The sequence below is a fragment of the Struthio camelus genome, chromosome 16 (genome assembly GCF_040807025.1).
Source record: "Struthio camelus isolate bStrCam1 chromosome 16, bStrCam1.hap1, whole genome shotgun sequence".
Taxonomy (NCBI): domain Eukaryota; kingdom Metazoa; phylum Chordata; class Aves; order Struthioniformes; family Struthionidae; genus Struthio; species Struthio camelus.
This window is the reverse complement of record NC_090957.1, coordinates 10,590,727-10,611,612: the sequence shown is the minus strand read 5'-3', so window position 1 is coordinate 10,611,612 and position 20,886 is coordinate 10,590,727. Positions and strand designations below refer to the sequence as shown.

The following is a 20,886-nucleotide window of genomic DNA, read 5'->3' as shown; positions in this document are numbered from 1 at the left end:
AAAATTATTACTGAACTTCCTTTGCATATGGGGATGGAAACACAAAGATGTGTCCATAGCCACACCAGGACGTTTGTGACGGGGCCGAGAACTGAAAGTTTTTTAATACTTTAATCCTAGGAAGATTCTCCAGTTTATGCACCGTGTAATGAATTTGAATTTTGGAGAACTTCATTGCAGTGGTAAAATAATGTCTCTTAAGTTTTCAGAGCCCAATCATTGCTGTGAAGTCTCTGGGATAACCAGTGGCAGGAAGCGCACGCAAAACAGGAGTTTTGCAGAAGTCCTTGGTCCATTAAAAATTGCAAAATTACAATCATTGTGCACTTTTCTCTTTGTACAGGACGCCAGCGATGATCGGTTGCTCCTTTGTTGTGCACAGGAAGTTCTTTGGAGAGATAGGTCTTCTCGATCCTGGGATGGACGTGTACGGAGGAGAGAACATAGAGCTGGGTATCAAGGTTTGTGACACATCTGCAAGAACAATTGCACCTTAGAGTATTTAAGAAACCCAAAGGCACACTTTAACAGTTAACATAGTTATTAGAAAGCTTCGTGAGAACTGAGGGCTGATTCGTTTTATAACATTTTAATTACAGCTTAGGGGGGAAGTGACTTGTTTTTTAGGAGTGAAGGCACTTTTTTCTTTCTTGGGTGCTTATCTGTCTGCCTGATGCAAAAAGCTATTGAGATCAAATGGCTTGGCAACGTAAATAGCTCCTGTGACACCAGTTACTGTAAGTTGCGGGTATCTTAAATATCAGAAAAAATATTGTGCTATTTCTGTCACGTGAACACCCTTAGGGGGGCTGGTGGGACTCTTGTGAATACCTCAAGAAGGCGTGAAGCCTGAAAATACTTTGGAGGCATTTAGCAGCTGCAAATGCAACATGTTCGTAAACGGGCAAAACCTGCTTTGATAAGTGAAACATTAATAGCCACGTTTTCAGTGCTGCCTCAGTAAATCCACACAGACATGCCTAGTTATAGACTCTGCTGTGACAACATCACTCGATTACTATATGCAAAATTAGATGTAGTTTAGTGGTTCAAGTGTTTACATACGGTAAAGTGATTCATAAGCAATGAAGTCAATGTTCAGAAGCATCTTGGGATGGTAAAGTAAACGGAGATTCTCCCAGGCATGTTTTAGAATAAAGCACTTGTACGTTAACAAGCTGATAGGGAGAGACCTGAGACTTTTAACTGGAAAATTGAATTGACTGTGCAGTTGTAAAAATGAAAAATCATTGTTTAGTTCATAGATTTACCAGAGGATATTTGCTGTGCTGGCAAATCAAAAGAAACTTAAAAATAAATCTATTGTTGTTGGCTACAGGGAGCGATAATCTAATTTAAACAAGGGAATAGAAATTAAAGGCTTTAAATATGCCACATAGCTCTTCTCTGTATGAAGTAATTATTGCACATCATCATGCAACTGGCTTCCTGGGCCTAGAGAGATCTGACTCCAGACTCAGCTTCCCTTGTGAATATCCTTCTTTGTTTGTTTATAGGGTTTTTAGGGTTTAGAACTATTCTTCTCACAATTAATAATTCAACCCATCTGTTAGGTTTTTGGGGGATTTCATGCAAGATTGGCTTTTTAACTAGAAAAATAAGATGGATATCTCAGGGACAAATGGTGAGCCTATGTCCTTTCTTTTTTCATGTGCTGAAATTTTTGGAAAGACTAGCTAATAAACATCTTTTTGGAAATAAATAATCTCTCTCTTTCCCCGGTGGCTCGCTCAGACTTGCATTTCCAACCCTGCTGTTCATGCACTCATGCGCTCTGTGTTCTGGCCAACACTTAAAAATTATTGGTGGTTTGGATAACCAAAATATTTAGGAAATCCACCCTGTAAGACTACTTAGAAAGTAGATTTTTCTTCAAAGCTTCCTGAGCACTGTGCTCTGAAAATCAGTCTCGGTGCAGGTGTCCCTTTGGGCCACCGAGACCTCGTGGCAAAGCGGTCCCACTTGATATATGCTGGCCTTCGTGTGTGAATGCCAGGCAACTAATACAGAGGGAAAATTTGTGTAGGTGATGTAGCTGACCCCGTTCCTTTGGCGACGTCAGAAATTACGCCTGCTCTTGCCAGATATTTGAGTTCCCCTTTGCAGTAAGATTTCAGTTATAAATAGCTGGTACAAGGCTGTCCATGGGATGTGTAAGGGAGCAGATAGTTGTTACAGATTTCAGGTCTCAGATAGATGTATCTGTTTCTAATAATCCTGATCTACAAACAGTCTGTTATGGGGTCTGTAATAGGCCTGTAATCCACTGTCAGTAATGGAAGACTTTTTAATAATCCTTTAAGGGTTCATTCTTAATATAGGATGTTGGGGCTTTGTGTGGTTGTTGTGTTTTTTTTCCTCCTCCCTTTTTGGCTGTTTAATAACTGGCAAGAGTCAGCGCAGTATTTCTGTGGTTCCTTGCTGACTGTCTCAGTGATTCGTGGCTGCAAAGTGTACAAAAGGCATTTATTTTTCTGTCAGTGACGATGCAAGTTCCATCCTATTTCTGAGAAGCTTGTGGCGTTTTTCAAATGTATTATTCTTGTTTTAGCGAAAACGCTCAAAGAACAAACATGAGATAATAGACTCATTGAGGCTGTGAGGCGGTGGATAAATTGCACTATTTCAAGCAAAAACACCAGCTAACTGTATTGTGATGAAATTAAACGGAAGCAATCTGAAAAACAAAATGAAATAAGTAATTGAGGGGGCTGTGCTGTCCTGATGTGGAAAGGTCAAGGCTATGTACTATACAAGCATCTGGTTTCATTAATACCCTGGCACATATTCTAAAATAAGAGGTATTTGGTATATATCTGGTGAAATAGGAAGACTGCTACTTCCTTTCTTGAATTGCTGATTTCAGTTAGCTAAGTGAGAGCATTTCTGCATGAATCACTTAAAAAAGAGAAACAACAAAAAACCCAGTTACTTGCGTTCACAAAGGTAGCTCCAGGATTGCTGCTGTCCCTTATGGGCTAGGAAACATCCTTGGCTCGCTCAAATAATAATAATAAAGCCATTAAGCATTTTGCTGCCCCAGGCAAATTCTTGTTCTGCTTGCGGGGTAACTTTGGCCCTGACGAGGGGAACATGTTGTTCTCTGTGTTACTGTATGTATATATATTTTTTAATCGTGCCAGAGGGTCTCCAGAAGGTTGTGCTTATTCCTCGTCTTGTCCCTGATGTCCACTGCTTCGCTTCCTGAGGCAGAATGAAGTCTAATTCCCATTTTCTTGGCAGAGAGCTCAGAAGTGTTTGCTAAGCGAGGGAGTTAAGGCTAGTATTTCAACTGAGAGGTTTTCAACAGATTTCTTAATTTTTTTTTTTTTTTTAAAGTGTGCCTTGCAATCAAATTACACTAGTGCTGGGTCTTTCTTAGTGCGTTGACAGCCACAAGCACCAAACATTTGATCATCCTTCTTCCGAGTTAATAACTTCCCACAGCAGACTGTCAAAAATCTCCTCCTTCTGCTGAAAGACAGCAGCCCAGCTGTTAATTAGGCAACGCTGATGAAGCTGCTGTAGCTGGGCTATGTGGCAACCACATCTGGTAATGTTACGCGGTGGCATTGGCTTTTAATGCTGTAAACCTTTTAATTTCACTATGGTGAGGACCTGGCATGTGGAACCTGGTCTCCCAATTACCGTGAAGGAAGATTTACCTTTTTTATTCTCCGATATCAAGCGTGAGTAGCTTTCATGCAAACTTGCTAGGGAATAAAAACACATGCACCTCTTGAAAACATTGCCGCAGCCTTGGTGGCTTATTTGTCCTCAGTCTCACCGTAAGAATACAGAAGGCAAGGATTGCCCCTGGTTGCTTTGGGCTCCCGTCACTCCCCGTGGACCATGTGAATGTTGGGGACCACCACCTAACCCCGAAGACATTCCCCAGGCCCAGCTCCTGCTGTTGATCTCATTGAAATAGTATCCTGGTCTCTTAATTTTTTTCTTTTCTTTTTATTTTTGTTTTGCTTTGGCGTTTTCTGGGGGAGGGATGGAAGGGGGTAACTCATTGCTGTGCTGACCAGGATTCTGCTCTGATTTCTTGAACCCCATACCCAGTTCCTGTGGCTTGAAGCGTGTTGACGCTGCTCCGCCTCCCCTCCCACCCCGCAACTTCACTTTTGAATTTTGGTGCAGAAGGTCCTCTTGCAATCTCTACTCCCTTCACAGAAAATGTTTATTTTATTTTAAGGAAAACTGTTGTGGACATGGCTTTTAGTGAGTGTTTGACTAGCAGGAAGTCTGTTTGCTTTTGATGTGCTGCTCACTTTTGATCTGGATGGGGGGGTTTCATGGATTTTCACGGTTAGTCACAGGCATTTACTAAGATGTTCCATAAAATCGTGTGGTGTCTATCTGAATAAAGATACAAAGGGCTATTCTGTGGCTGTTGCCGTGATTTCAAAGTCTGGGATAGGTTGTTTTTAGAGTATTTTGTGCTACTGTCATGCATCGCTAATTAAACTCATTTGAGCTGTCTTTTAGAGATTAATTTAATCAATAAGGATATTATTACTCCTTTGATGGTATCATTTGTACGAATTGTCACTTGAAGAAAGCAATTAACTGAGAATCCTTATTAGCTGATCCATCCCACACCTTATTTGTATAGTAAGAATCGATCATCAAATTCATTAAGAAAAACACAATTTAGGGATCCCTTTGAGGTTTAATGACTGACTTGAGCTACGTTTTATCATGAATGTTAAATTGTTGAAAGTTTGGGTTAGGTCTTTTAAAGCGACTTCTGGCGGAGAAGAGCAGCATGCCCTGTTGCATTCCCAGATTATATTTTCCAAACGTGTTGAGTTGTAACAGTCTTAGCCTTGTGCCATCAAGCCAGCAGTTGCATGCCCAGAGTGGGCAGAGTTGCATCGGTGCGCGTAGCTATAAGGGTCGAGGAGATGGAGCTTTGAAAAGCTGCTTTGTGCCAGCAAATGGGTTCAATGAGGGCGTTGAACATATCGTTGTGAGTGGAGATTTTTTTGCTAATCAGACTCTTACCCTTCAGCTGCTTATGCACATTAGTAACCTTACTACGTTGGTATTGATCCTCTCGCAGAGGTACTGTGCCTCTGTACCCTTCAGTCTTTCAGCAACCCTTAGAATAGATAAAATAGCTTTTTAATGGTTCAGATCTCATGTGAATGTTTCATTTATGAAGAAGCCCAGTTTTGTTTATATGAGTACGGTTATTCATTTGCTGAAATGTTGAGAAGGTCAGGACCTCAGATACACGCACGCGCGCGCACACGCACACACATGCATGCACCCATAAAAAGGAGAAAAATCACCGAAGAGGTATAGTTAGATTGCACAGAGGAGCTTGTCTCTTTCTGTATTCAGCAAATCAAATCTTTAGCTTTTCCCACACGCATTTTCCATTAAATTACGGTTATATTCTTTTTTTGTTAAGAACGCAGGCAGGATTTTTAGAGCGAGCAGCCCTTTCAGCATCCCTTATGCTGCCAGTTCGGAGGAGGTGTGCGAGAGAAGGGTCGCAACCTGTTTCCAGTCCTGCGGAGAGCAGAAAGGCAGGAAATCCCACCGCGAAGCAGTGTGTGTGGGAGCAGAGGAGGGATGGCAGGGCAAGGCTATGAGTCACAAGAAACCTATATTTTATTTCTTTTTAATTTATCTATTTTTTATTTATTTAAAATTTTTTTTTTTTGCATATTCTAGCACAGGCTCAGGCGGATGCTCCTATTCTTTCTATGACCTTGCACTCATCTGCAAAATGGAGAGCGTTAGATGCAAGTGTAAGGGTGGGGGGCACATAGCTGCTATTACTCGATAGGTATTTGGCTAGGTTCTTAATCGAATTAACCTAAAATCTAAATTGTTCCACCTGTCATCACAATGTAAAATTATCCCTGCTTAGGATGGAAGTTACTGTATAGCGCCACTCAAACGCACATACACCTAATATAAAGTGTCACGTTTTGACTGTGTGATGTATGTTACCTGCTGTCATTCGAAACCTGGTTTGCCGCGGCTTTTTGTTTGATCGTGGAGAAATGTCTCTTTCTTTCCGTTCTTCTGATTAATTTATTAAAAGTCTGGGTGCTGCCAGAGATAACGGGTGGGAGACAGTACCTGAAACTCTTTTTTAACCACCCCTGTCCGTCAGCACGTGGGCGTGAATTACAGCGTTTCTCCTGCGGCTGTCAAGTCTGCTGATTTTACAAGACGTTCTGCAGTGCGTGTGTCCACTGAGGCATGTAGGATGCCGCTCTAAGTGGGAGATTGGGAGATCTGTAATGATACCTTGTTACATTTTTTATCACTCTGAAAAATAGGAAACTGAAAAGCATATAATTTATTCATAAGGCTTTATTAGGCTTGTGAGGGTTCACTGAGACACAGTAGTTAGGGTTGAATCAAGTTTCCCATGACATGCAATTTTTCCCCCATCTGCACCTAGCTTTGCTGAAACAGAATTAGTCATGGAATTCCACATGAGGCATCTGACAGGATTTTTGGAAAGTGTGGGGACAAATCAGCCAGAACTCCTGAGAAAAGGACTTGGAGGAGTACGGACAGGGCTTGCTGTGAGATGTTTCCCAAGCTCTACTTTGTGGTTGGTTGCAGCAGGTGTCGGCACATCAGCTGGCACACTTTTCTAGCTGTTAGAAGAGAAAAATTGGACTGGTGGAAGGCTTTGGGGTAAAATTTTGAGCTCTCACTTGGTTACCTGGAGAGTATGTACTGTCCAAATAGCCACTCTTTGGAAATTTCTGAGAATTTATATTGAGGAACGACAGACTTCACAGCATCATTCCAGCCATTAATACCAGAGGTGCAGGCTGTTGGGCTCTTTGCTGCAGAGGGTAGGAAACTCTGGAATTAGAGCAAGACCCAGATCTGAAAGCTGGGGACTGAGCCTTGGTAAAAGGGGTGATGAGTGTTGGAAACACTTCAACCAGGTGAATTTTTGTCTGGCGGACATAGGGATTATAACTGGCCCAGTCTGCTGAGTGGGAAGAAGCTGTGGGGATGGGTTGCATCTCCTTCCTTGGTTTCCAGGCACAGGAAAGTCCATCTGGAGCTCAGCAGAGCCACAGAAGCGGTGGATTTGATGCAGGCTATCACATATCTACGCATGGCTTGCCAAGACCCCAGGGGCTCTGACAATTTAGGAAACATTTAAGAAAAGAAGCACAATCCCCCACCTGCAACCGCCAACAATGTAAACTTGAGGCCAGCTTTTTAAAAGTGTTTTGTCAGTCAGGAACTGAAATCCACTTAGAAATTGGGGCTTAAGGCTCTTTCAAATAAAAATCTAGTTAACTTGGAACAAAGTAAGAGACACAGAAGGTGTGACCTTGAAAAAGGTCTTAGAAATACAGCTTTCAAAATAGTGATGCACCGGTAATACCTATACCTTTGTGTATGGCCGCCGTCTCTTTGTAGGTACCTGTATCCCTGCTATAGAAGTTTATTTTGCTCTTGGAAGTGTTGTTGTGTGGTTGGAAGAAATATTTCCACCACTGAACAATATCCAATCACCGAGTGCATTTATTTTAACAGCAGAAATCAGTACAAGTATGAATGCTGATCCTATGCTCGGCATTTTAGTTGTCAGCTCAATATTTACTGTAGGTACTTGAAGATGTTTTATAAGGAGCTCCAGCGTAGATTTCCAGAATGATAAAATGCTTTTCATCAAACCTATCTCCATGGAAATGGAGCCATATTTTGATTATTTTCTAACCAGGCTATAACGTCCTGCATTGGGAGGCAGGTACACGCTCTGCTATTACAACCGCAGTGCTTGGGAGGTTTATAGCTATCCCTCCTCAGGAAAGGAAATTGCAAGCAGGCAGCTGCACAGCTCCTGTCTCTCTCTTTCCTCTGATAGAAAATGATTTGTCATCCCTGCCTGTTATCCACTGACAACTGTGAGAAGGTAGAGGTGGGGGAAGGGACTGCTCTTTTCATTCATTTGATGCTAGTGTTTTTACTGACAAGTTTATTTTTATGCAGTAGAGACACTGATCATCTTTACTGGGAAAGATGATAACACTTCCAGTGCAATAGGTCATATGTTGTGGTTGAGAATCACTGGTGGATGAAGAAATACATTTTGAGCCTCATCCATGCCTCATTTTCACATGAGTTGCTGGTAGATGTCAGCTTTTTACTGATTTTTTTTTTTTTTGTGTGTGTGTGTAGGATTGGTGTGTGCCTAGGGCAAGTTAGGGATCTGCCAAATGTTTGTTTAATGCGCTGGACCTGAGTTGGGGCTTGCTTCCACCACAGTCCTCCTGGGGTCAGGGCCTGGGTGAGGAAAGCCAGCTGTTGTGGATGGTCCAGATGCGCAGAGCAGCCACAAGGCGTACGTAGCTAAAAGGCTATGGAGAGCAAGAGCCTGAGGAGCACGAAGCCCGGGCTAGCAAGGGAGCAACGCCACGGCCACGGACAGCAAGTCCTCCAGCAATCTCCTTTAGCAAATCTCCGGTAAAGCCCCAGACCAGAAAACAAGGCTTCTTGTTGAAGAGAACTTGAACACTCTCCTTTTTCAGTTTCATCGAGGCTCAGCAAAACATGGTTTATGTAGGCTTTGCCCCAATGGATTTCAAAATGGAGCTAAAATCTCAAAGAGGTTCTGAAGCATCATTTTTGGTCTAACTCTGTTTGCGTTGAATAGAGCCATTCCCATGTTGCTATTTCTCCTGTGTTTCCTCAAATAGGATTTGGGCCGTGCTGACACTGTCCAGTGAGATTGCTCCAGGAGCTTTTCCAGTGAAGGTGCTCACACCTCTACCCAAGTCCAGTCTGTGGGCATCAGGGACACTTCCAGTATCCCCAAAATACGTTGGTATTTGGTAACATGCTTTTGTTCTTGGGCATGACACCCATCCCACAAGCCCTTAAAGTTCTCCTAGGCTTCCAACTCTCAATCCTCCAGGGAGAAAGATGTGGCAGGGAGGGAATTAAAGCCTCTGAATTTTCACCCTTTCCTGCTGGTTGCTCGTGGATCTGGGTGCATTCAAACCTGGCCATGTTCCCCAAACACTTTAGGGCATACCTGAGTCTCACTGGCTGTGGAATTTGGAAAGGGGCTGAGTGTGCCCTTGGACACCATCCATGCTACGTGTAATGGCCGTTGGGATAAAACGGTGCAGGTACGTGGCACCCCCCGATCTGTCTGATCAGACGTTTCTCCCATTCTGGGCTCTGATAAAGAGGTTTGCTTGGCAGATTTGAGTTGTTTGGATTTCACCCTCCTTGGTTTTGCACAGGTATAAATTCATTAACTCCTCTTAAAAATCAGTGATGGGCATGAGCACGTGAAAAAGGAATCCCTTCTTGTTTCATGCAGCACACTCCTCTCTGTCTTGCAAGGTATGTTGACTTGCTTTTTTATTAGTCCTCTGAGCCTTGCTGATTTGAAGCAGCTCTGGGACATTCCTTCCAGTCCACCCGTTGCCTATGGAATAGTCACTTCTCCGGCACCTAATGCTCATTAGTGTGGGAGTGATGCATGAGCCAGGCAATCTCTGCTCTCTGAGTGCCTGGTGGTTGCAATTTGGTTGGGAATTGCTGAGATGCAGCCAAGCTGCGTCCTCTGAATGCCATTTTTTATAGCATTGCTCTCTGGAGCACAACCATCTTTTAAAGTATTTCTAGGTGCTTGAAACAATAACTCTGAAATCTGTTTCCTGTGTTCGTTCTTTGCTCTACAAGATGAGCAGCAGCACGTTTACTCTGTTCATGTACCTAGGATGTCTGGGGTATAAATTACCCTTTAAAACAAAAAGCAGGCTTATGTTTTCCTAAAATCCAAATCCAAGCCAAACTGAACTCTGTCTTGTTATAAATAGCATGCTTGAGAAATGCTAAGAACAAACCTGATGTAAAATTACACACCAAAAAATGAGGCTTGTATTAAACTGAGATAAGAAGTGTTTGTTTCATCCCATTATATTTGTAGAGCTTGAAAGTTCCTGGTTCATCATCAGTGCAAAACCAAGATTTCTTTTTCTTTTTTTTTTTTTTTTTCTTTTTCCTATGTTCTTTTCCTCTCTCAAGAGAAAGGCTAACTTGCTTGTTTCCAGTGAATCGGGCAGGGCTATAGCCTCAGACCTTGGAGTAGTTTTGTCTCACAGTGACTGGGCTTTGTTTTTTTGCAAGGACAGGGCTTCTCTTCATTGACTATAGATTTATCCTAGGCTTGAGGAACGTTCCTGGTGAAAATGTAATCAATGCCGTTACACCTCTGTGATTTTTCAACGAAAAAGCTTGTAGTTAAACATTCCCAACCAGCTCCAGCGTGGCCGGTGTCTTTGTAAGGCTTCGCAGTCATCCTCTCTCAAGGACTTTCAGGTCAAACTATTCATTTTTACAAATGAAAACACCCTTCTCCAAAAGCTCCTGCTGCAGTCACAGCCTAGGCTCTGAAAACTGTTCAAGCCATATTGCTTTTTCATCTGAACTCCTCACCCAGGGAGAGCAGTTAAAACAGAGCTGACAGCCTGACTGGTGATGCCATGAAATGGGGACGATCCAGATTTCCCTGTCCGGAGCAGGACTGGCTGGGCAGAATTAGCAGGAGGAGGAGGATGGCTCTGGTATGGTGCCAGGAAGGGGCTTTGCTGAGGTGCAAGAGGGCTGAGCAGCTACAGGACGGGAAAGCCTGCGGGGAGAGAGGGCTCGGGAGCTCCCAGAGGGCTGGGATTGAGCTCCGAGGAATAAGAAATGAGAGGGGCATGGGGCTCCAGGGCCTGACTTCTCAATTAGTCTCTCTAACAAGGCCTCTGTTGCATTGCGCACGTGTTTTCATCTCTCTGCACAGCACCGTGGAGTGTGTGCCTTGTGACCCTTCCGCCTTTGGCTTGAAAATACAGTGGCTCCAGCAGCATCTGCCTTTATTTATTTATTTATTTGTGAAGCAGCCTCTCCAGCAGCAGCAGCAGCATGAAGAATGAATGTCCTGGAAGCATTTTACCCTAAGTAGTCTTCCAAAATAACAGTGTTAATGGCCACGTATCACCCCAGCCCTGTACCGAAGCTGGCTTCGCTTCCAAATTAAAGAAGGTCTTTCCCTAGGCAACTCCTCAGTCTCCTGCACATACACTTTAAGTGGCTCAATTTTGCAAAGCCTCTCCCCGGACTCTGCCCGGAACAGCCTAGCCCTTTTGAGACTGGTGAGAGTGTCGTCCCACTCCTCTGGAATTGCTGTAGAGCTCTTACTTTCATGGCAGCTTTTGACCAAGTTTGACAGATTGTTTCATGTTACAGTCCCCCCTTCCCCAGAGAAGTTTGGGCCAGTGTGTTCGTATGCCAGTCACCTACTTCCCGACCTTTTGCTTTTCACTGTTACTGGGCACGATTCTCCGTTGGGCTGTCACAGACTCCAGCGTGCAGTGAGTACAAAGCAGATGCAAAACGCTGAAGAAGGATGTTAACACTTAGTACGCAATCATGCCCGGCCACAAAGCTTTGCAGAAGGCCTCGGAGGGTCTCTGCGTCTGGCAGATTATGTTGCGTCCAGCTGATTGTTTTTACTGTCATCAAAACAGCTGCCATCAGCTCAAACTTGCTTGTCTTGCCGTGCTCGGTAGTTTTTCTATGTGTGAAGTTTGATAGGGGGCAGGAATTGTGTCGTCTCGTGTGTCTGGGAAAAGTGTGGTGCCTTTGGACTCTACCAGTGTTAAAGGCAATGGCAAGAAATGACAGCTTGTTTGGTTGTCTTCTCAAATGAGTTGGCTCATTTTTTCCCCACAGCTTTTTCGGTACCTGTAGGCTGGAGCGACCGCTTCAGTTCAACAGGGAGGACAGTTCCCAGCAAAATTTAGTGGGAGCTAGTCATTTATCTCCTTCCGCAATCCTGGAAAAATCTCCTCTTTCTTTCTGTGACTAGCAAGAGCTAGTGGCTCTGAATGCCTCTCCCTTGACGTGATATCATTTGAGACTTGCCCTGTGCATCACTGAGAATAAAACTGGAAACAACTAGACATGATTTATGTTTCCCAGTGCATTTATCCTTCAGTCTAGTGTGTCCTTGTAATAGTCGACGGAGACTGCAGAGGTGGAGCTCTGAGGGACTCATTTTTGCGTCGTATTCACAGTCAGAGCTCCCTGGAACATGAATACCAGCACAGCAATGAACCTTCTGGCTTCCCCGTGGTGTATTTATTATTCACAGCAAGACTATTGGTTCATACACGATCTAATCGGTATGATACACTGCTGCTGTAATGCGTAAGAGGTAGTTAACCCCAGTAACACTGCACGCAGTTTGCATTTGTCTCGTTGACTTCACCGTTTTCCCGGGAGTCCCTGAGCAAGGGAAAAAGTAGCAACTTGACCCCTGTGTTGAAGGCCGCCTCCACAGAAGCCCCCTCTTCCCCATGCTGGTATTAAGCTGTCAGGCAAATCCCATCCTCAAATTGTTGTAAGAGTTCAGGTGTGCGACCTAAACTTCCTTGGCTTTGCCTAAAAACTAGGTATTTTTACATCTGCCTAAAAGCTAGATATTTGCCTAAATTTTAGATATTCTACAACTAAACTAAGTGTTTGGTTTTTTCTACTCTCGGGATGCTAGTGATATGTTCAGCGCCCATTTCTCCCTGAGCTACTTGGAAGCAGCCGGTGCAGGAAGCTGGTGAGCCAGATCAGAGAATAAAATAAAATTCCTCCTTTGACTACACAAGCTGTGATTCCAGCAAAGCACTTAACTTTTAAGCACCTGGGCAGTCCTCTTGGTTTTTGTAGGATTATTGTACATGCTTAAATGTAAGTGCATCTTAAATGCATTTTTGGATTGAGGCCCTCTAGAACAGAACTTGGACCATAAGTGTTAATATTTTCATAACAAAATATGCAGCCTTAATTTATTGGAAGAAAGTGTTGTTTCTCTTTTTTTTTTTTTTTTGCTTGTTTTTCCCCCTCCAAACAGTACTTCCATTTTATGAGCTAATTAACTCATCTAGCTTTAAAATACAAATGCATCCTTCTTGGATTTGTCAGGTGTCACCACCTTTTGGAGAATTATTACATCTTATTTGCACAGAAAATACTGGGAGGAAGGAAACTTCCTTGTTACCCGGAAGTAAACTAACTTGTGTGTTGAATAAATTTAAACTTAAAGCTGCAGTAATGAAACTATTATTTCATATTCATCTATAGACACAAAATATGTATTAATAACCCAAAGTATTGCTTGTGGGCACCTGCAAATGAAGCGGCATAAATCAAGCCAAGATCACTCTTTCTTCTGCATTTTTACTTTAGTAAGAATACTACTTTTTGCTGACTAGTTCCCCAATATCAGATCTATGTCTTGAAGCTCAGTGCTAGAACCAGAGAAAGAGAATCAGAATTCCCTAGAGCTGCAGAAATTGCCACAAATAATGCAGCCTATTATAAAGAAGCCATATGTGATCCCATACTAGAGATAGCTGTCTGCTTTGGGCTTGAAGAACCCATGTTTATTTTTGTAGCTTGTGTTTTCATTCTGTCAAAACTACAGTATTAAAGAGAGGAGGACAATTAGGTAAAAGTCCACGTTTGGACTAAAGATGTCTAATAACTCCTATGAAATAGGAGTTTTAAATGTATATCTCTGCTTTCCCAAGGCTGAAACTGATACCCAAAATAACAGATAATGAAGGATTTCCCATGTTGGCCTGCAATGCATTCCCTTTAGTAGGAAAATGGTTCTTCGTGCTGTAACCCGTCCCTGCTCACCGGACTGCCGGAGGCTGGGTGCCAGGCTTGCGTAGCACCTGCTGGGTGCCCCATACTGGGCGAGGGACTGGGGATGCTCTACTTAGACTGGCTCTCGAATGGCTTTGGGCCTGTTGCCACACGTTCTGAACTGGCTGGCCCTGCGTTCTGCACTTCCCCCAAACTGTGGCAGGGAGGTACCTCTGTAGGAGGAGGAAGGGCAACGGGCCCATCGCTGACCTGTTCAGCACAACAGCCTGCGTCCAGTGTTTTGCTTACTGTAGCTATTTGTTGCTTTAGCGTCATTCAAGTATTGATTGTGCAAAGGGCATATCAATGTTATTATAATTGCTTCTGAGGATGCAGTTTGTTTGCTTTCCAAATGAAGGATCTAAGCCATATTTTTAAATGGTGACCGAGGACTGCTGGTGGGTACTATCCTATAGTACTTAAGAAGTGCTAACATTAACATTACTGGCAAAGAAATTGTGAGTGGTAATGAAAGAGCTTACTATATAGTCTTTTCCACCTGATGCCAAAGATGGACAAGTATCTGTCAATATCTTTCTTGTGCTTATGGGGTACTGTGGCACAGATGTGTCATATGTTAACCTCACGTGCCAGATAGAAGCGCTTCAAGTGCCCCTCTGCTTCCCCTTGTTGTCTCTGGAGGTCTGAATGGGGAGAAGAACTGGTCTGAATTTCCAGGTTGGATCATCCCCCTAGAGATTCTCTGGGTCCTCTGTGCTAGCAGGACAAATCCCCCTGTTCCTGGTCCCCTCCAAGCAGGAAGGTAGATCTAAGCTGAACCTGGGTCTCAGCTATCGCCCCTTGGTTAGGTCAGATTTGGTTGGCTTTGCAGCTTTAGAGTTATGAACAAACAAAAAAATGCAAACAAAATTTGCATCCAGAACCAACATGCTTTGTCTGTCTTTCCTGGGATTTTGTGTTTAAAGCCATATAAATGTACAGAATGACATCTGTTTTCCATTCCAAACTTTAACTCTGGCCATTTTTACTTGTAAGTCAGTGCAGGCCTACAAAAAGCTCATGTTCCTCACTGATTTTTTCCAGAATCTGGAGCCAGCTCCTGGGCTTTGACTGGAAACATAAAGAAACATTGCCATAGCTTTGTTTTTCTCCTCACCCAGCTTTAGTTCCTATAACATCTCACCATTCTGGCAAACTTGGATTTTGGCAAGCTTTCTTTCATTATCTGTGCTCGCTCCTGTGGCATCTCCAGTGAGTGCTCAGAGATGGTGAGTCACAGGAGATGACATGTTGCTTCCTGCCCCAGGGGTTCTTCTCTCATCTGCTTTAATGGCCATCACAGCTGTCTCCATTCAACACAGCTTGAAAAACCCTGAGTTGGAATAGAACGCAGAACTTTCTGGACTTCCAGCTAGCTCTTACATCGAACTACCCTGGACAGCCCCAAAACCTGTTCACTTTGCACTGTAAGGACTTCCAGCTATACCAAAAGCTGTGAGCAAGGGGTAGTGCGTGGCTGCAGAGGCTGGAGACCAGCCCCTCTTTGCAGACAGATTTAGCCAAGGCAGCCCAAGAGGTTACCAGCTCAGGTCTCCTCCCCAGCTCCCTTCACAGGTCTTGCTACCCACATGAACGAAGTGCTGCAACCTCATTTCTAGCTCAAGGTGATCCCAGCTGCTGAGTTTGTGGCAGACTTCCCGTGTTGCCCCTCCTGCTTCCCAAATGGGGAGGCATCATTGCCTTTTTGGGGCTGCTGATGTGCTGTGGGGCTGGACCTTGGGAAAGTTCTCCAGCTCTGCTTGCTGCTACTGCAGCATATTGTATGCATCTCCTGTGCTGTTTACTTGGGTAACAAGTGGGTTACATTTGGTTTACTTCGACGAGGCTTGTTGGCTGTGGGTTTGCTGAACTGCTGCGTCTGTTCACACAGTCGCGTGAGGCATAGTACCCCAAGGTCGTCCGATGGTCTATCTCCATGTGCTTCTAAGGCTGTAGAGCAAAAGCTTCAAAATACCAAAGACGTAAAAAAAATTATTCAGGAAGCAAACCTTCTTGGTTACTCAGAGTTGTAAAAGATGAAGTAACAACACATGGGCCTTTTTAAGCAGGACATCTTAATGGTAATTTTTGCTGTCAGTTAAAATCAGCCAAGTGAGCCATTTTAAAAGCCTTTCAAAACTATTCATTTACATCATGTGCAGCTTTTGTCAAACTTAAGGAAGAATGTCTTGTCATGTCTTTTGTCTCATTTTTACAAGAGCTATGTTGTCTACTTAGATTACATTAGAGGAGGAAGTAGTTGTTCAGGGACTATCATTTGTTTGATACAAGAAGTACGTCTGAGAACATCAACAGGGTGGTTACCTTCTCAGTTGGAAAAATGTCATTGAATATGTACGTATTTATATTTTTTTTTTTGCTAATGCCTAAGCTTTCTTAACAGTAACTAAATCTGCATCCAGGGTTGACACTGTTCCCCATTGCAAGGAGGAGCTCGTGTAGGAGGAGTTCTGGGGAGCAAAGCACCTCTTTGGTCTGAGATGTGCGGGACTGGTAGCATGTATGGTGTTGATATGTTTTAAAGTCTCTCCTTTATGGAGCAGATTTTTTTGTTGCTCTCAGATTTGCTTGGTTTTTAAAGGACTCTGTTAAGTGGAGGTGCTTTCCCATGGAGTGCTATGCAGCCGTTGTGAGCACAGTAGTGGCAGGGGGCATCAGGAAGGACTCCCGGGGTGACTTTGTGGAAGAGGAGCAGCATGCCTTGGAAGAAGGAACCAACTGTTTGGGCAAAACCCCATTTTCCTTGAGATAAATGCTTCTGACAAAAATGCTAGTTGTAACAATGGGACAGAAAATGGAACGTGTGTACCCCTTCTCAGTAGTCTCATCGATGGCTCCAGAAGCTGCTGTTCTTGGTAGAGATTTACAGATCAGTTCGGGGAATTTAGCTAAATAGTCTCCATTGATTGAGAGTGATGCCTCTGAAATCTCTGCTGTTTTGAAACACATTTATAGGAAAGGTATTTTCGCTTTGTGAGAGGGACACTTAGACCCAGAATCCCTCCTCGCCTTGTCACCTTTCTGAACAATAAAATTATGAAGTACCACAAACTCTACCTCCAAACTGGACAGGAAGCAGCACGTGAGGTCAAGCTGTGCCTGGACTGTTTAGATTTCATTGATCTGTGGGAATGCCTCCCAACGTGCATTACGTAGGAGTCTGTATGGTTAGTGTATTTCTATAAAGGGAAAAATGTGTTTATTGATATCAACCAAAATTGTCAGTTTTGCTGTCTTTGCAAAAGTTCTCTCAGCTTTACTGACCAGGATTCTGTGATGTGCTTATAATCCAAATCCTATAAAACTGAATGCATAATGAAGCGCCTATGACATGTCATCGTTTCCAGTTATATTACTGTAACTGGTGTATATCTAAAGGCGATCATCACTACAGAGGAGGAAGGAAAATACAGAGAGGGTTTTAAATTTCTTTAGACATTGAAACATCTGAAAGAGAAACTGTAATGGTAATGCATGATAAGCCTCATTTTCTTTTTCCTTCTCATAAAATTATATCTCTATTCCTTTTTCTTCTCACATTGATCTGACTTCCAGTATGCAGGCTTCAGGTATTCAAAAAATTCCTCCTTTTCTAGCAACACTTGAAGTAGCCCATAGTATGTGCATTTCAAGCAGATGTACACACTTTAGATACTTTTTTTTGAGCTGTAGATTAAAAAAAGAGATGTATCTGTATAGAGCTTGTTTTAATTTTACTCATTCTGCTGGTGTAAATCAGTGCAGATTTACTGAGGTGGAGGAGCTTTGTTCCTTTATAGCTGCTGGAGACCTGATCCGAGGCTGAAGATCTCTGGGCATTGCACTAAGAGATTAATACTGCTTTCCCTGACTCTTTCTGGCTTAAGAGCACATCTCGAGAAGTGCAAATGAGATATTTTTCTGAAGTTCCATATTTCAACTCTAGTTAAGGATAAGTCCTGGAGCATTTTGGGACCAGCTGCTTTCATTACTGGAAAGTATCACTTTAAAGAGAAGAGGAGGACTTTATTCCAAATGAGCAGCGTGTAGTAGATTATTCTCATTGAAAGCCTTTAGCTCTTGGCAAATGTGTATCACGTACAGACTGTAAAGAATATCTGATAATGTAGACTGGAGAGCATGAAAAGCCCACTGTATAAATGCTCTTGATAATCACCTGAAAGGGTCTGTCTCTCTCCTCTACAGAAATAAACACATGTGCAGATTTCTGTATTGGCATTACTCTAGAGACATGTGATACATGTGGAAGTAATGTTATAGTTGACCCCCATGTGCGATGTAGAGTCGTATGTGCCCCACTGATTTCTCTGCTGATGTCCGTCCTTTTCTTTGCGGAGCACCCTTCTTTGTCCTTTGTGTGGCGAGTTAGGGGTTGGTTCATGGTGGCAGCTTCAGAAAATACTGTTTCTGTGTCAGCAGCAGTTGAAAAAGCAAAGAAAACAGGACAATTTATTGGGAAAGGAGCTGAGAGTGAAACAGAGGCCATTGTTATGGCTGCCCACGTCCTGCGTAGCTCTGGTCTCTCCATCTCAAAAAGGATGAAATGGGGTTGGAGAAGGGCAGCAAGGGTAATGGAGGTACAAAAGGGCTTCTGTATGAGGGACCTTTATGCAGAGAGGGTGCCTGGAGCCTGGGTAACGGAGGAGGGTGTGAGAAAGCTATAAAATCAGAAGCAGCACAGAGTGAGGTGATGGAGAAACTCCATTGAGGGCTGTTAAATTTTGAGATGCTGCCTCTGGCTCTGAATGTCACCGACAACAGCCAGAGGCTGGGAGCGAGCTCTGAGGCAGTAGTACTACGCATGTCTCCTGCTCTTCTCTTCACCTGGCATCTGCTGCTGGCCAGTCTGAGATGGGAGAAGGCTTGATGGCTCTCTGGTGTCATCCAGCTCGGCTTCTCTGCTCTTCTCAAAAGGTTGGACCGAATCTGGCTCGAGGCTGAATTTTTCTACCTGTTCAGCTTTTTCAAATCTCTTCCACTGCACCTTTTCAGCTCGTTTTGTTCTGCATGCAAGAGCCATGCCACAAGGGTTGCAGCTGGCTGTGGCCATGCAATGCTACCATTTATGTTGCTGCTGAACTGTGCTTCCTTGTTGAAGGATCTCCTCTGGCATCTCTCTCTGTAAAACACTAGAGTGGGTTGTGTGCCCTTTACAATGAGAAGAGAAAGATGGGCACCTAGAGTGTGATTTATTCTGCTTAACTCCTACTGTAGGACTTGAAGTTTGGAAAAATGCCTTAGGCTAGATGCGTAAATTTTAGCTAGGTGAGAAGAGATGCATCTTACCCTTGGAGTCAGTCGTCACCTCTTTCTGTATGCCCTCACTTCACAGCTCATTTACAGGGCAACTGTGGGAAAACTGTAAAGCACAGATGATGCATGCAGGTTTATAGCAAGTAATTTCCAAGTTACTTCTGTGCCCTGCCGCTAGCAAAATCATAATATATATTGGGGAAGCACACAGCAGCAAGGAAGGATTTCTTCTGACAAAGCAAATCATCTCAAAATCTCCTTGCAGGAGAGGTTAAGCACAGCAGACCCAGATCTGTCAAAGCTAAATTCATTTCATCATCAAGGCAGAAAGTGTCCTCTCTCCCACTGCTGGAGAGTGGTATTTGTTAACTCTTTACCCCTTTCCTTTCTCACTCTGTGTCCCCTAATAACCTGTTAATCAGATTAGCATGCCTGACTCATCCTCTTCATAGCTGCAGTACTCACCAGCCCATCTGAGCCAGCAGTTAGCAAAAAGTCAGCACTGGCAAATATTACAGATTTTTCTATTAGACTTTTCTCCTGCTATCACTCCTCGTTTGACCTTTCCCTGGTACATCATGAATAGAGATGCTTGACGATTATATCCATTTCCTTCTGTGGGAATACCACATTTGGCACTCTGGTTCTGCAGCGGTGGCTGGTGTGTCAGCATTTTGATTTTAAACCTCTTTGGGGAGGTTTAGACGTTCCATAAAAGCGTGTGCTAATCTGAAGCATGATGTACGAGTAGCGGAGACGCGCACGCCAGCATTGATGAGCTGTGGAGATGCAGCTGACAGAGAAGATGCCTCAAATGCATTTTTTGGCACTGTTCTTATTTCCAGAATTTGGTTTCTCACATGAGCGGTAGGTTAAAAAGAGAACAAGCAGAATCAAAGCTTCAGTGGAGGGTAGATAAAAAAATCACTGCAGGAGATACTTATACTCCCAATACGAGCAGCTTTGAGAACGTGTCCTCCCCTTAGAAAGGGATGTTTCTCTTCCAAGAGTGATTGAAATGTTGCTTTAAAAAGAAGCAGGGGCTGGGGGGGAGGATTGCAGATGCTTGAAGTGTAGAGAGAAGCAGCTGATACCTAGCGGTCCTGAGGCTGGGTCAAGGACAGACAGGTCTCAGCAGACTTAACACCAGCAATATAAGAAATGTCTAAAACCAGCAAACATGATACCTTGGGCCTGAAGTATCAATGTGAAATGCTTCCTTCCTTCCAGGGAGCTATGTGACAGACGATCCACTTATCTTAAATACTTGGAAACACGCTATAGAAGAGCCAGGCACTTTGTGCCAAAGCAAACTGGCTATCTACTTCTTGCTTGTTTATCATTGCAAATACTGATTTAACTTGCTAATGCCTATGCAGTACTGAACTGCCACGTGACTAGTTTTGGGTAACTAACTCTGAACACAGGACCTGATCTGGCCATGGGTTTTTGTGGGGTTGCCCCATGCAGGGCTCTGTGCAAATGGGAGGAACTGCCAGCAAAGATCTCTTGCGCACACTGCCTGCTGTTACCTACTTTCTTTTCCATATCAGTTTCCCTGAAAGGTAGGATTATTTAAAAAGCACAAATGCTTCTACTGAGCAGCTAATTTGCAAAGATGAAACATCTTTTATGACATTTTGCCTTGCAGTTCCTGTATGTTGTGCAAGAACTGCTGTTTAAATTAAGATGTTGTCCTGAAAGTGGCATAATCATGCCTTGAAGAAGCAAACTAACTTTCCTTCCTATAAAAGTATGTGTAGAGCAGCAAGTGACAACTGAAATTACTAGAAAATGCCCATTTTCCTCTTTCCACACTTTCCAAGCTGATCTGCAACAAATTTGTTGTGGGCTAGAAATGGCAACTTCTTGGTGTTA

At 43.4% G+C, this 20,886-nt stretch overlaps 1 protein-coding gene across 1 annotated transcript in view; it reads left to right on the top strand.

Moving 5' to 3' along the window:
• GALNT17 (polypeptide N-acetylgalactosaminyltransferase 17) overlaps window positions 1-20,886 on the top strand; it is a 223,771-nt gene that overhangs the window by 141,189 nt on the left and 61,696 nt on the right. Inside the window, exon 6 of the mRNA XM_009678155.2 lies at window positions 344-461. Within this exon, the coding sequence (XP_009676450.1) occupies window positions 344-461 (118 nt within the window). The remainder of the gene's footprint in view (window positions 1-343; window positions 462-20,886) is intronic.